We start from the raw sequence: 14,720 nt of genomic DNA, 5'->3' as shown, positions 1-14,720 counted from the left end.
CTAATTAAAATAAACATATCTTTAGAGTTACCAGCATTAAATGTAAAACTTTTATTCTGCCTATATTTACTGAAAATCAAATAAGCTCATGCTACATCTCTATTGCAAAATTTATCAAAAGAAAAAAAATCTTCAAATAATCATTGACTTTGTCTAATGCCTCATGATGTTTTGTGGGTAATCTAAACACAATTGTTAAGAACAAGTAAATTAAATGGATGTAAAAAGAGAAAAGGTTTGTAGGTAAACTTTTAAATAGCTTCCAAAATCTTTAATAACCTGAAGCTTTACAAAGTTTTTCTAAGTTAAATGATACATTGTTAAATTTGTTAAATATCTAGATCATTTCCAAACAAGATAAAATAATAAAAGATTAAGTACTGAACATTGGTTTATTTAGTTTTGCTTAATTACAGAGAAACTAACGATAAATTCAGGTCTGCTAGTAAACATGGTTTGTGCTTTATTGAAGGGTTGTACTATGAAAAACACACACTTCTAAAAATTTTAAAATATGTTCATAAATTTGCCAACCTAAAGAAGACTGGTATAACAGTTCACAAATTGCTTACTACTTAGATTTCTTTAGAAATAAAGGTTTCTAAGAGAAAATTTTTAATAAATATAATTAAGATTACTGAAAATAATAAAGGAAATAACTTTGTATGCAAGGAAAGTAAGATGTGTGTCTGGGGATAAAAAAAAAAAAAAAGGAAGAAGAAGAAGAAGAAGAAGCATGAGGAATGGGAACACATTTTTGTTGAGGGAAAAGAAAGTAATTTTGTCCTAAAGTGAAGCTGGTTATTTAAAGAGGGAAGACTTAGGACAAAATCCGAGTGTAAAAATGTTGCAGGTTTATGGAAAAGAAATCTGGAAAGGAATTTTATGTGTGATCAGTACTGGCTAAGATTAGAGTCGATTTAAGTAAATAGATGAGTTTTAATATTAAAAACACATTGACACAAAATTAAAATTTTGTCTTTCTCTTTGGTAAAAGGACAAAGTTTTCTTGAACTATTGGTCTGCTCTTAATAAGAAGTGGCAAACAAAAGTTTTTCTTCACCTTTAAAGTTACCTGCCTAGAAAACAAGCACTCTGTGTTTTCCCAAAATAATTTCCTACATTTATCAAGTCTGATTACTTAAGAAAACTGAGTCTTACTATTTAAAAGGCTAAATTTTGCTTACAACTATTTAACCTTTTGTATTTTCCTTTGAAATCTTCTATTGTCAATTTGGTTAAATACATAATAAAATAATGTTTCATAATAATTATGATCCCAAAATGAAATTCTAAAATGAAATCTTTTGACCAGAGCACTCCTGGAACATTTCAAAGATTTTGTAAGAAATTAAATTAAGTAGGCTTATTTGGCATGTTAGATTACATGGGAAGCACTGTCAAATAAGTGTTACTAAACCCTCTTGGGTTACATTTATATAGATATTTTATTAAACTAAGTGTTCTAAAAATTGTATGAAACTCCTAGAAATCTGACGTCCTGGTATGTTATCTTCTTGGAGTGTTGTGTGTCAGAAATAACCAAATTTCTCTGTCCATTGCATTGTAATGAAGTCTAATCAGATCTTTAACCCTGGTCATTTGTAAGTCTTTTCATTTAAAGTTACTGTTTCATTTCAATGCTGTTGCCAATGTATTTTTCATCTTAAGTGAGACTGAGAAAAAAATTCTGATAACCTTAAGATTGTAAAATTGAACTAGGTAAGAATTTCCAAAACTAGTGGTAAAACTGGAATCAAAGAGTTAACAACTTGGGGACTGAATGAAGAAGACAACTATCATTTTTATGACTTTTTGTTTACACCATTGATGACATTTTTAAATATTTTGTTTTTCCAGATTTCAGGAAACTTTTTCTCTTAAGCTCACTCACCTATAGCAGTGTGAGAAATTATACCTTTGTAATCAGAATTGAAACATTTATCTTTTCCTCCGTACCTTGTCCCTCCAGAATTTAAAAGCTCTCAGTGAGTGTTCTTTATATTTTCAAGGCAATATATTTACTTGCATAAGTTTACTAAGAAACTGTTCTCCTTGTAACAAGATACAAGGAAATTGGAAACATTGGTTATATTTCCAAGACTTTGACTGAAATTTCATATTTCTAGACATACTTAGACCAGATAGATAGGACCCCACAACTTTAAGGAACTAAGGCTGACTTTATGGAGCCAATAAAGTCCCTTGGAAATATCAGCCTGGTACCTTGCTTTCAGAGTTCCCAGCAGGCTATTCGGTGAGTAAAGTCACTTTGTAGCAGGTACAGGAACCTCAGGATATTTGGGGGACCTCAAGAAGAGAGGAATTAACCCAAGTCCACAAGTATTGCAGGCAAAGTCTGATGACAATATTTGACTTAGTCTCTGGCATCAAAAGATTAAGAATTCAATCTAGATACCTCATGAAAACTTTCAGCAAAGCAAGTTTTTATTTTTTATGTTTTATTTATTTAAGTAATCTCTACAACCCCTATGGGACTCAAACCCATGATCCTGAGATCAAGAGTTGTACAGTCCACCAACTGAGCCAGCCAGGTGCCCCAAAGCAGGTTTTGTTTTGTTTTGTTTTAAGATTTATTTATTTATTTGACAGAGAGAGATAGAGAGATCACAAGTAGGCAGAGAGGCAGGCAGAGAGAGAGGGGGAAGCAGGGAGTCTGAATCGGGGCTCAATCCCAGGGCCTTGAGATCATGACCTGAGCCAAAGGCAGAGGCTAAACCCCACTGAGTTCCCCAGGTGCCCGCAAAGCAGGTTTTTAAAAAGCCTTTGTGGCCAGCTGGTATTCTTGCTGCACTTAGGTAAATAATCAGGTCAACTGTTTTTTGTTTGTTTGCTTGCTTGCTTGTTTTTGAAACTAGACTTATTTTGTAAACAAATTATTAGTCTGGCTATCTTTGGTAGAAATCGGGGTGACTGTAGAGAGAAAATAGGTTTCAACAACAGACCTGAGCAAATATAGATTCTGATACTGTTCACTATAAACTAGACCAGAACCTGATTTCTTCCAGTGTCCTCCAATACCTGGCTACAACCCTGCAAAGTCAAGTTTTTTATTTTTCTCCCATATCCTGAGTTAGATTCATTTGAGAACTAAAATGCCGTTTGTCCTGAAGCCCTGCAAACTAAGTACAAACAACTTGATATAAACTTCAGAGAAGTCACCACAACAGCTCACATATAGGCAGTCTTCAGGCCTGCTGCTTTGTGGGCAAAAATATCACCGAAGACATTCAAACTACAAACCAGGAAAATCTGTCACTGGCTGCTGTCACACTATTTGAAGATGCTTCAAGCTTGACATCTAGAAATTTTCTCTCAGAGAAATTTTCCCTCAGAATTCAGAAACTGGTTTATAACTTGATTCAATCATTAACCATTGTTTTTTGTTTGTTTTCATCGAAATGCCTCTTATTTAATACCTCATTGCTTGAACCATAGGCCTAACTTTGAGGACACACCTCAAAATACCACCTCCTGAAATGATTTGAACTAAACTGACCTATTGCTGAGACTGGTTCAGTGAGCTTAGACAATCTATAGGCTCAACTTTTAATGTGTGAAATGCCAGGAAAGTTTCAGAGGACGGAACTGAGGACTGCCCCAAGATGGGCCACTTTGGCTTGAACATTATTTTGAGTTAAAAGCAGTCAAAACCCAGCAGATTCAGAAAAAGCTCTTTATCTCCCCCTCAACTCCCTGCTTCTACCCAGAAGAGAGCTAGAGGGGAGATTCCTCTTTACCTAAGAAACTTAATCTGCATAATGGGGCAATCTTTGCTTTCCAAACATCTCCTTTCACCCATCTGCTAATGATCCCCCCCATCTTTTGTATCCTCAGACTCCTACCCCTCTCCTTAGCTCATATAAGCCTCATGTTGCCTCACTGTCTTTGGAATTCCATGTTTGTGGATACCCCATATGTACAAAACTGTTACATTAATCTCCCATTAATCTGTCTTTTCTCAATTTGATGATGAGTCCAGCTAGAACGACTTTGAAGAGCAGAGGAAATTCTTCATGTCCTCCACAGCCTCCACCACAAACTTCTATCATATCACTAGTAACTCTTTATACATTTCATTTGCTTCCCTGTCTGTCTTCTTAGACAGCACTTAGACTTAGAAAGCATTTTATTTGCTTTTCATTCATAGGACCTGACCCATAGTAAGTACTAAATAAATGTTAGCAGGTGAAATCTCCTTTCAGCCACCATAGGGCATGTATATCCCTTTTCCTCCTTCCTACTTAGGGCCCTTTTGGGGGCTGTCTCTGGCCAGGCTGCTGGTTTTCATTGTATGAAAGTGGATGAGGCAGTCTGACCTCTGCTATCAATAGCCATGGTCAAGAATGTTTTGTTGACACCTAAGGCCCAGGATCCCAGTGTTCCCAAAGCTCTGTGCCACTTCTGGGATTGCCAGATAAAACACAGAATTTCAGATAAACAATGAATACTGTTTTAGTATAAGTATATCCCATTCTGTTGTAGGGAGGTAAATTGTATCACCCCAAGATATGTCTTTTTCACACATTGATTATTCTAATTTGGTTATTTTTAATAAACTGCGGGCACAAGAGAAGCTCTGAAAAACAAGTAGAAGTTACCTTTTTGTAAGAGACATTTACATGTATAAGGGAAAAATCTCGATTTGTAAGGGTGTATCCTTCAGTACCGGGAGCAAGGAGGTGACTCTAAATATTCTAGAAACTGTTATCAATGGAGAAAGCAGGGACTTAAATCTGCATAATAACCTTACACTTGACTACTATGCTTTTCCTGGTAACTTATAGCTGACTCCCCACACACAACATCTTTTGTCTTTAGCTAGAGATAGTATTTCAGGGATAGCTTCAGCCTTTTCAGGGTGTTAGTTTCCCTGGATCTCTCCCAAGTATATAGGAGGCATACATGTTATTAAACTTTAGTTTTTACTTTCTCCTGTTAATCTGTCTTAAGTCGATTTGATTCTTAGACCAGCTAGAAGAACCTTAAAAAGCAGAGGAAAAATTTTCCTCTCTAACACATAGCCCCAAAATGTATTTGTTGTGTGTGTATAAATATATACATATATCCATAGTTTATATATATTTATTGATTATATATATCCTAAAAAACATATTCTGCAGTTCAACTTTAACTGGGTGTCCTGTATTTCAATTTGTTAATCTGGCAAACCTGCTTCCCACCAAAGGGAAGTGGCTTCTCTCTAATGCTGAAGGCATGTGAACCCTAAGGAAACCCACCCAGATGAGGCTGCCATGCCACCTTGATGTGCTTCCTGAAAGCTGGACTGAATGACCAAGAAAAAAACACAGGATGGGCCAAAGGCCAAAAGTGTGAGCTGTGTGGGCTTCTTCCACTGCTCCTCATGTGCTACCACTGCTTTACCAAAGTTGCCAGAGAATAACTTTTTCACTTACTGTAGGTGGGCCCTGTCTCTCCTCCATGCTCAGATGCAAATCCATGGGAATTAGGCCAAAGGAAAAACCTGAAAAACTGCAACTACAGCATGTTTAGAATTGTCTCTGCCCCACTCCCACTGAGGGGCAGGGATCAGACCACGCTTCAGGCCTCATCAGGTACCTGTTCTTTCCCAAGAGGATCTTGGCTCTCCCACACAAATGGATTCCAGGTAGTCTGCCCCAACATTCTCCTGGCCACAGACCATATGTGACAGGTGAGGGCAGGACAACAGCATACACAGGGCAGTTTATCCCATCTCTAGTTCATTTTCCTTGACTTTGAGAATCCATTAGTTAGAAAAGATGAGAAAAATCTGTCCCTTAGGAGTAGGGTCATGCAGAAGGGTTGACAAAGAACTTCTCCCCCACCCCTCATTAGATATATGGGGCGGGTGGGGGGGAGAAAGGGGGAAATGTGCTATTAGAAGGAAACTGTGTTATTAGATATAATGATATAAAGTGGTGGTTGTGTCCATAACTTGGAACAAATTGTGGCAGCCGTGCGCAGATTGAGTTCCTAAAAAATCAGACCTGAGAAACTGGATGGGTGGGAAAGGTAAAGAGAAAGGGAGAATTTTATGCATTTTAATATGATAAGCTCCTTTCCTGTTTCAGCATGTTGTCGGTGTTTTCCCAGGGAAGGGAGAATCTCCAAAATGAAAGGGTTCACCCACCTTTTACTCTGAAGTCTTCCCACCCTTCCCCTGGTGGGGTTAGTTTTCAAAAAGAAGAGACCACTTAACAAAGCTCCTAAACAGTCCTGAAAACCCCCCATAGCTGCTGCTGCCTCAGAAATGACAGGTGCACCTTTCATGAGCCACATCTTATGCCAAATATCCACATCTTATGCCAAGTGCCAAATGCATGGAAATTCCTCTTTGGCTGCCCCTCCTCACAGTACTTCCACCCACTAATATATTAGTCCTATCAGATCTGGCCCATTCCTTATAGTTACTTTCCCATTCAATGTCCTCCTCTTCTCACCTTCTTACTTCTTGACCCATATATTCAGGTGAGAATGATCAAATCAGAATTCCTTGCTGGGCTGCGACATGTGCCTCCAGCTGAGAAGGACCCACTTTGCGTTTTTTAAAACTGCCAGGTTGTGTTTAGGCATTCCATGGGAAGCCTGCTCTAAAGTGTATGTGGGCCAGCATCAAGGAGTGGAGTGAACAGCTAGCTTCGTTGCCATGGCAGTGAAAGGAATTTTACTTGAATGGTGAAAAATATGACTCCAAACAATTGCTAGGTGAAACACTCATATTTCCTTTTGTTTTATTTATTATTTATTTATTTATTTATTTATTTATTGTTATTTTGTTGAGAACCACTAGAAAAGGAGTAGGAAGTGGGGCTAAAGATTCTAACCAGAATGCTGAGTTCCAGTGATTTCCCTGGATAAATCAGGCTGCAGAAATACAGCAATTTTCTCATTGCTGCAGCATCTCAGATATACTAAAACAGCAAAGTTCATTGAATGTCTATTTTGGAGCAGGGCTAGGGGGAGATGGAAAGAAACAAAGACAAAAAGATCCAGTCCACATCCTCCAGGAGTTTATAAGCTAATAAGAGAATCAGGCATGAAGATATGGACATGCCTTGGATCAATGTTTATTACATAATCTGTTCAAAGTGTGGCAGTAATGCATCTCTGAGACCCTTTTGGGGATTTGAAAGGTCCACTATTTTCATAATCATGCTAAGACATCATTTGCTTTTTTTCTTATTCTTTCATAAGTTTCCTAGAAGCTACAGGATGTGTGATAATACAAAGCATAATACATGTACACTTATATATTCTTGAGTTAAAAAAAAGTTCTCAGTCTTGGGTGACTGGCTAGCTCAGTTGGTAGAGCATGGAATACTTGATCTCAGGGTTATGAGTTCAAGCTGAGTCCATATTAGGCTCAGAGCTTACTTTAAAAAAAAAAAAATCTCAGTCCTAATTTCTTTTAAAGGAGTCTCCACTAATTAAAAAAAAAAAAAAAGGTTTAAGTAATCTCTACACCCAACATGGGGCTTGAACTCACAACCCCAAGATCAAAAGTCACATGCTCTACCAACTGAGCCAGCCAGGTGCCCCCTCAGTCCCAATTTGTAATATATCAATATCAATAGTAAAACCACATATAGGCACACTTCATCTTATTGCATTTTGCTTTATTTGCTTTGCAGGTACTGTGTTGTGTTGTGTTGTGTTGTGTTGTGTTGTGTTGTGTTGTGTAGTGTCGTGTTTTTAGATATTGTGTTTTTATAAACTGAAGGTTTACATCAACCCTGGATCAAGCAAGTCTACCAGCAACATTGCTCACTTTGTGTCTCTGTGTTACACTTGGACAATTCTCACAATATTTCAGACTTTTTCATTATTATATTTGTTGTGGTCTATGATAACTGATCTTCGACATTACTATTATAACTGTTTTGGGGCTCCACACACTGTGCCTATGTAAGATGATGAAATTAATAAATAGTGTTCCGACACCTCACCAACTGGCTGTTCCCTCATCTCTCTCCCTTCCCTCAGGCCACCCTATTCCCTGAGACACAATATTGAAATTAGGCCAACAAATCACCCCACAGTGGCCTTTCAGGTGAAAGGAAAAAGTGAAGGAAAAAGTTACACATCTCTCACTCTAAATCAAAAGCTAGAAATGATGAACCTTAGTGAAGAAGGTGAGTCAAAAGCCAAGGTAGGCTGAGAGCTGGTGTCCTTGTACCAGCTGGACCAGTTGTGAATTCAAAGGAAACGTTCTTGAAGGAAATGAACAGTGCTGCTTAAGAAAGTGAAACGGCCTTATTACTGATATGAGTGGTCTGGATGGAAGTTCAAACTCTTCAATTCCATGAAGGCTGAGAGGTGAGGAAGCTGCAGAAGAGGCAGAGGTTAGCCCATGAAGTTTAAGGAAAGAAGCCATCTCTATAACCTAAAAGTTCAAGGGGAAGCAGCAAGTTACCCAGAAGATTGAGCTAGGATAATTACTGATGGCAACAGTAAACAACAGATTTCTGTGTAGACAAAACAGCTTTCTATCTGAAGAAGATTCCACCTAAGGACTTTCACAGCTAAAGGGGAAAAGTCAATGCCTGGCTTCAAAGCTTCGAAGGACAAGCTAACTCTTTTGTTAAGGGCTAATGCAGCTGGTGACTTTAAGTTGAAGCCAGTGCTCATTTACCATTCTGAAAATCCTAGGGTCCTTAAGAATGATGCTAAATCTACTGTGCCTGTGCTCCAGCGACGGAATAACAAAGCCTGGATGACAGCTCACCCACTTACAGAATATTTTAAGTCCACCGTTGAAACCTACTACTCAGAAAAAAGAAATTATTTTCAAAATATTACTGTCCGTTGACAATACACCTTGTCACCCAAGGGGCTCTGATAGAGACATAGAATTAGATTAATGCTGTTTTCATGCTTGCTAACCCGACATCCATTCTGCAGCCCATGGATCAAGGAGTAATTTTGACTTTCAAGTGTTTTTATTTAAGAAATACATTTTGGGATACCTAGGTGGCTCAGTCTGTTTAAGCATCTGCCTTCGGCTCAGATCATGATCTTAGGGTCCTAGAATCAAGCCCCACATTGGGCTCCCTGTTCAGCAGGGAGCCTGCTTCTCCCTTTCCCTCTGTCCCTCCCCCTGCCCATGCTGTCTCTGTCTCTCTCCCCCCCCTTAAATAAATAATTTTTTAAAGAAATACATTTCATAAAGTTATAACTGCCATAGATAATGATTTCTCTGATGAATCTAGGCAAAGTAAATTGAAAGCCTCCTGGAAAGAACTCACCATTCTAGTGCCATTAAGAACACTCATGATTCATGGAGAGAGGTTCAAATATTAACACTAACAGGAATTTGGAAGAAGGCGATTCTGACACTCATGGATGACTTTGAGGCGTTCAAGACTTTAGTAGAAGAAGTAACAGCAGATGTGGTGGAAACAGCAAGAGAACCAGAATTAGCAGTGGAGCCTGAAGGGATGGGTGAATTGCTTCAATCTCATGAGAATACTTAATGGAGGAAGAGTTGCTTGTTATGTGGGAGCAAAGAAAGTGGTTTCATAAGAAGCAATCTATTCCTGGTGCTGTGAAGATTTTTGAAATAACAAAATATTTGGAATATTGCATAAACTTAGTTGATAAAGCAGCAGCAGGGTTTCAGAGTCTTGACTACCAAGTTTTGAAGGAAGTTCTACTTCTTTCTGTAGTATTATATGCTACCGAGAAGTCATTCACAAAAAAAGGAACGATCAACGTGACGAACTTTACAGTTGTCTTATTTGAAGAAATTGCCACCGCCACCCAGCCGCCAGCAACTACCACCCTGACCCCTCAGCGGCCATCCGCATTGAGGGAAGACCCTCCACCAGCAAAAAGATGAAAACTAGCGAAAAACGCAGAGGATGGTTAGCATTTTTCAGCAATAAAGAACTTAATTAAAGTATAGATATTTTAAAGATGTCATGCTATTGCACGCTAAATAGATTACGGTATAGTGTAAACATAGCTTTTACATGTACTGGGAAACCAAAAACCTCATTGGACTCACTTTATTGTAATACTTGCTTTTTGGTGGGGGTCTGGAATTGAACCTGTAGTATCTCCAAGGTCTGCCTCTAGACAAAAATGGAGAGCCTCGGTAATTTTTAAAGATTGTAAAGGGATTCCAAGACCAAAAATTTGGAGAACTGCTAAGACTTCATATATCATCTACTGTTACATGGTGTCCTCGTTTCTCACAAATGCATTTTATCGGATAAAAACTGTTTCATCTAAAAAACAAACAAACAAAAAACTGTTTCATCTAGTTCATGAAAATTACTTAATTGAATGCTTTCTCTGTATCCTTATTCTCTAGCACAATAACTAATTATTAAACTGTGTTTTCTTTTGTGCCTGTTTATATCTACATGGGTCTTTTGAGCAGCACAATGTGGACTTCATTTTTTAGTTCAGCCAAAAATCAGCAATAGTTGATGGATTTGTTTTATGTTCTATCACCTGCAGTTTTATCTTTATTTAAAAAAAAAGATTCTATTTATTTATTTGAGAGAGAGACAGTGAGAGAGAGCATGAGAGGTGAGAAGGTCAGAGAGAGAAGCAGACTCCCCATGGAGCTGGGAGCCCAATGCAGGACTCGATCCCAGGACTCCAAGATCCTGACCTGAGCTGAAGACAGTTGCTTAACCAACTGAGCCACCCAGGCGCCCTGCAGTTTTATCTTTTATCTTTACTTTTGCTTTCCTTAAATATGCTTTCTTGTAGTGCATCTTAAAGTCTTTTTTTTTAATTTATTTTATTTTATTTTATTTATTTATTTATTTATTTTATTTATTTATTTATTCCACAGACAGAGACAGTGAGATAGGGAAGACAAGCAGCGGGAGTGGGAGAGGGAGAAGCTGGGTTCTCACTGAGCAGGGAGCCTGAGGCAGAGCTGGATCCCAGGACCCTGGGATCATGATCTGAGCCAAAGGCAGATGCCCAATGACTGAGCCACCCAGGCACTCCAAAGTCCTTTTTTTTTTTAATCAGAAAATAAACTTCCCTCATCTGTCCAACTTTCTCTCTTTTTTTAAAAATTTTATTTATTTATTTGACAGAGAGAGATCACAAGTAGGCAGAGAGAGGGGGGGAAAGTAGGCTCCCTGCTTAGCAGAGAGCCAGACATGGGGCTCTATCTCGGGACCCTGAGATCGTGACCTGAGCCAAAGGCAGAGGCTTACCCCACTGAGCCACCCAGGCACCCCTCTGTCTATCTTTCTCACCATTTCAGCAGCATCATATTTTAAAGTAACTTTTCATTGTTTTCTATAATTTTGCTATTAATAGGATAGTACTAAGAAAGTAGAACTTTAAATTTCCTTCCATCTGGAGATGAAAATGGTCTAGTCTGTAACATGTCTTGGCAGCATAAAGCCCTTTATAAAATTATGCATATATATCTTATAGTTCTGTCAGGATATAATGTAATTTCCCACTTGAATTTTCTTTCTTTTTTTTTTTTTTCTATTTTGTCCTCCATAAACCTTGAGCTCTAGCTAGCCCTCAACAGTTGTCAAATCTCCATTGTTTTCAGGAAGTGAACTTCACAGCTGTGAGCCTTTGTTGACAAATTATTTCATCTCCTCTGGGTCTTAAATTATTTTCCCTTACTCCGAAGTGAAAACTCAGTGCATGTTTCCATACACTGTACTTGGGGTTATAACTCAATTTCTCTTAATCTTGTGTGAATCCCCTGATCCCCACCCTTAACCCATATTCTTCCTCCCAAAACGCTGGTACCCATTCTTATCCTAACACTACCATGGTTTTCTCAACTCTAATTATAATTTGAAGAATTCTATATTTCCTCTGTGATGGGGGAATTTTTATGGTTGGTTAGTTGGTTTGAAGTTGAAAAACTTAACAATAATATACCTTAAATTCTCTTTTGGAGGATAGTTGCTTGCTGAATTCTTGCTACAAACATACCAAAGTGGTTATTTCTATATTTCTGTGGTTATTTCTATAATTCTAAATTACTAGGGGTTTCCCCCTCTGGCCCTTTGATTGTTACTAGATCAGTCTTTAGCTGGATGTGGGCTTTGCGGGCTAATTCTGCTTCAACGGTGCCAGTTCTGTTTGCTCCTGGGCCAGATCCCCTCTTCCTTACATCTTCATGTATATTGTTCCTCTGTAGCATTTACAAGACCCAATTTAATAGCGTAGTGCCTTTTTGTTTTGTTTTGGTTTTTGGCACTCGCTATTTCTTCTTTTATTTGCTGTTAAAGTAATAAGTGTACGTTCCGTTGCACTTGCCTGAGAGTCCTGAACCGGTCGTGGGTTTCCCGCCATCTGGGTTCTGGCTGGCTTGCATTCCCCTTTGATGTTGTAATACTTGTTCATTGAACTTGAGTGTGGGGCTTATAGGACTTGTTTGCTTTTTTTTCCCCACCAAGATGTGCACATTTTTTTTCTTAAGCTTATTTTTCTGTTTTGTGCTGTTATTTTTAATTGCTTCCGACTGGGAGGTGGGGCCAAGAGTGAGATTGGGCTTGAATTTGGCTTGAATTTGCTATTACTCACATTTCCCCAGAAGCCCCGCACACACTTGCTCTCTGCCTTTGACATACCATTTTTGAAAAGCCGTTGATTCTTGGCATAAATGGTGTTAAGAAGAAGATGGGCCCTGGGTAGGGATGTTCAGGAATCCAGTTCTGTACAGTCATGAGCTTGGCCATCTGGAAGTCTCTTCTTGCTCAATGAAATGGAGTAAACATTGTCCATTATGAAATCCACCACACAGGCTGCCAGGGACGAATGGGAACCCACCCAAAGCCAATCACGGCTCTGACAGGGAAATTGGCTAGCACTGCCGGAGACGACTCCAGCCTCCCCCGTCCCTGATGTCACAATTCGGAGGCTGCTGCCTGCCTAGGAGGTTGTAGAAAGCTCTGTAGGTTCTCTCTGTGTGTCCTACAGGGCTCCTCGGGCCAGGTATCTCTCTGATGGCTTTCATGAAAAAATATCTCCCCCCCATTCTGGGGTTCTTCTTGGCCTACTACTACTATTCCGCGAATGAGGAATTCAGACCAGGTAAGTACCAATGTATCTAATGTGGGAGGAAGAGATAAAAAACACAGGGGTGGCTGGAGGGTTTCTGAGGATCAGGATGAGTTCCTGAACCCCAAAGTTGCTGAACAAGAGGAACCCTGAGGTGGGACTGTATTTCTGTGTCTTCCAGACATGGAAGGATATGGATAATAGCAGTGTGGGGAGGGGTAAGCATGTCACCAACAGACTGCCAAATAGTCCATGCTTTATTTGGCACCCTTCATGGAAAGCAATTTCAGATTCCCTACAAAAAATGAGGGTAATTCCAAAATTTACAGCACAGGCAGATAATCGGGCTCTAAGGAGGGACTGATAAGTGGGAGACCAGAAAGGACTCTGGAGTTGATGACTAAATAGTAGCGAGGGGAAAATCCCTGGAATTTCTATGAGCACATGTGTTTTGATGACTTTTTGAGTCTTATTTCAACTGAGTAAAATTGGGTAGTCCAGAAATGTCTGGAACTCCAGTGTCTTAGCTGAAGCCTCCGTCTATGGATATTTGTAAGAAGGACAGCAAGAAGGCTTGTTTTGAGCAATCAACCTAAGCCTCCGTTTCAGAGCATGTTTATGAAAGACTTGAACTGTTCCTTCATTGATTTTGCAGTTTGAGAAAAGTTGGTCTGGGCTCATAATCTTTAGATGTTGAGGTAAGGTTGTCCACATCCAGAGTGGAAGGAAGACTGCTGCTGGCTTGGGTATGGCCCTCACTTCCTTTTGGGTTTCACAGAGATGCTCCAAGGAAAGAAAGTGATTGTCACAGGGGCCAGCAAGGGGATTGGAGAACAGATGGCCTATCATCTGGCAAAGATGGGAGCCCATGTGGTGGTGACAGCAAGGTCTAAAGAAATGCTAAAGAAGGTGAGGGTTCTGCACCCACGGACACATGTCACATACACATGCCAACACACAGAAACTGGCACAGCCATACACACCTACAAACACACACATACACACACACAGGTTCAAACACCCACAGGAATACAAAGAGAATGCATTTAAGCTTTGATTCCTATGCGCACGCACACACACACACACACACACACACACACAGGTTCAAACACCCACAGGAATATAAAGAGAATGCATTTAAGCTTTGATTCCTATGCACACACACACACACACACACACACACACACACACATCTATCTCTCTCTCTCTATCTATCTACCTATCTATGTATCTATTCTCACAGACATGCCTATGCACACACATTTACATTTGGGATCATGGATATATAGATAAGTGCTCAGAGACCAAAATTCTAGTACCTACTCATGAATTCATATTCTCATCCCCATTCAGACTCTCGGACACATGCTTTCTCATATACTCAGACTTACAAACCCAAGGATATAAACATTCACAAACTTAGGGCTACTCACACGGAGACTAGCATCCACACCAAGAATAGATTCACATACATCTATTCACAGAAACTCATAAGCACAAGTCATGAACTTAAACCCCAGCACAGTGATGATTTCTTTACTTACACCGTCGCTGAAATACTTCCGACAGAGGGCCAAGATTGTGTCGGGTGGCACTTAGCAATGCACACACTCACTGAACTCACACTCGTGCACATATATCCCTACCATTCTTACCAAAACAGGGTTGTGAGCAACTTCCTTTTAAACCCCCAT

General features: G+C 39.3%; 1 protein-coding gene and 1 non-coding gene across 5 annotated transcripts in view; one reads left to right on the top strand and one right to left on the bottom strand.

The window, feature by feature from the left end:
- Nucleotides 1–14,720, top strand: part of HSD11B1 (hydroxysteroid 11-beta dehydrogenase 1) — a 64,225-nt gene that overhangs the window by 23,454 nt on the left and 26,051 nt on the right. For 3 of the 4 annotated variants that reach the window (XM_047704891.1, XM_047704892.1, XM_047704890.1), the window contains exons 2-3: nt 12,946–13,059; nt 13,805–13,935. In XM_047704891.1, coding sequence (XP_047560847.1) covers nt 12,972–13,059; nt 13,805–13,935 — 219 coding nt within the window. In that variant the 5' untranslated portion in view covers nt 12,946–12,971. The remainder of the gene's footprint in view (nt 1–12,945; nt 13,060–13,804; nt 13,936–14,720) is intronic. The other variant, XM_047704893.1, reaches the window with a different exon arrangement.
- TRNAK-UUU (transfer RNA lysine (anticodon UUU)) lies at nt 7,486–7,558 on the bottom strand. Its single transcript has one exon. It is a non-coding gene; the product is annotated as a tRNA-Lys (tRNA).

Source organism: Lutra lutra, chromosome 15, assembly GCF_902655055.1.
Source record: "Lutra lutra chromosome 15, mLutLut1.2, whole genome shotgun sequence".
NCBI lineage: Eukaryota > Metazoa > Chordata > Mammalia > Carnivora > Mustelidae > Lutra > Lutra lutra.
This window is presented reverse-complemented; position numbering and strand designations above follow the sequence as displayed.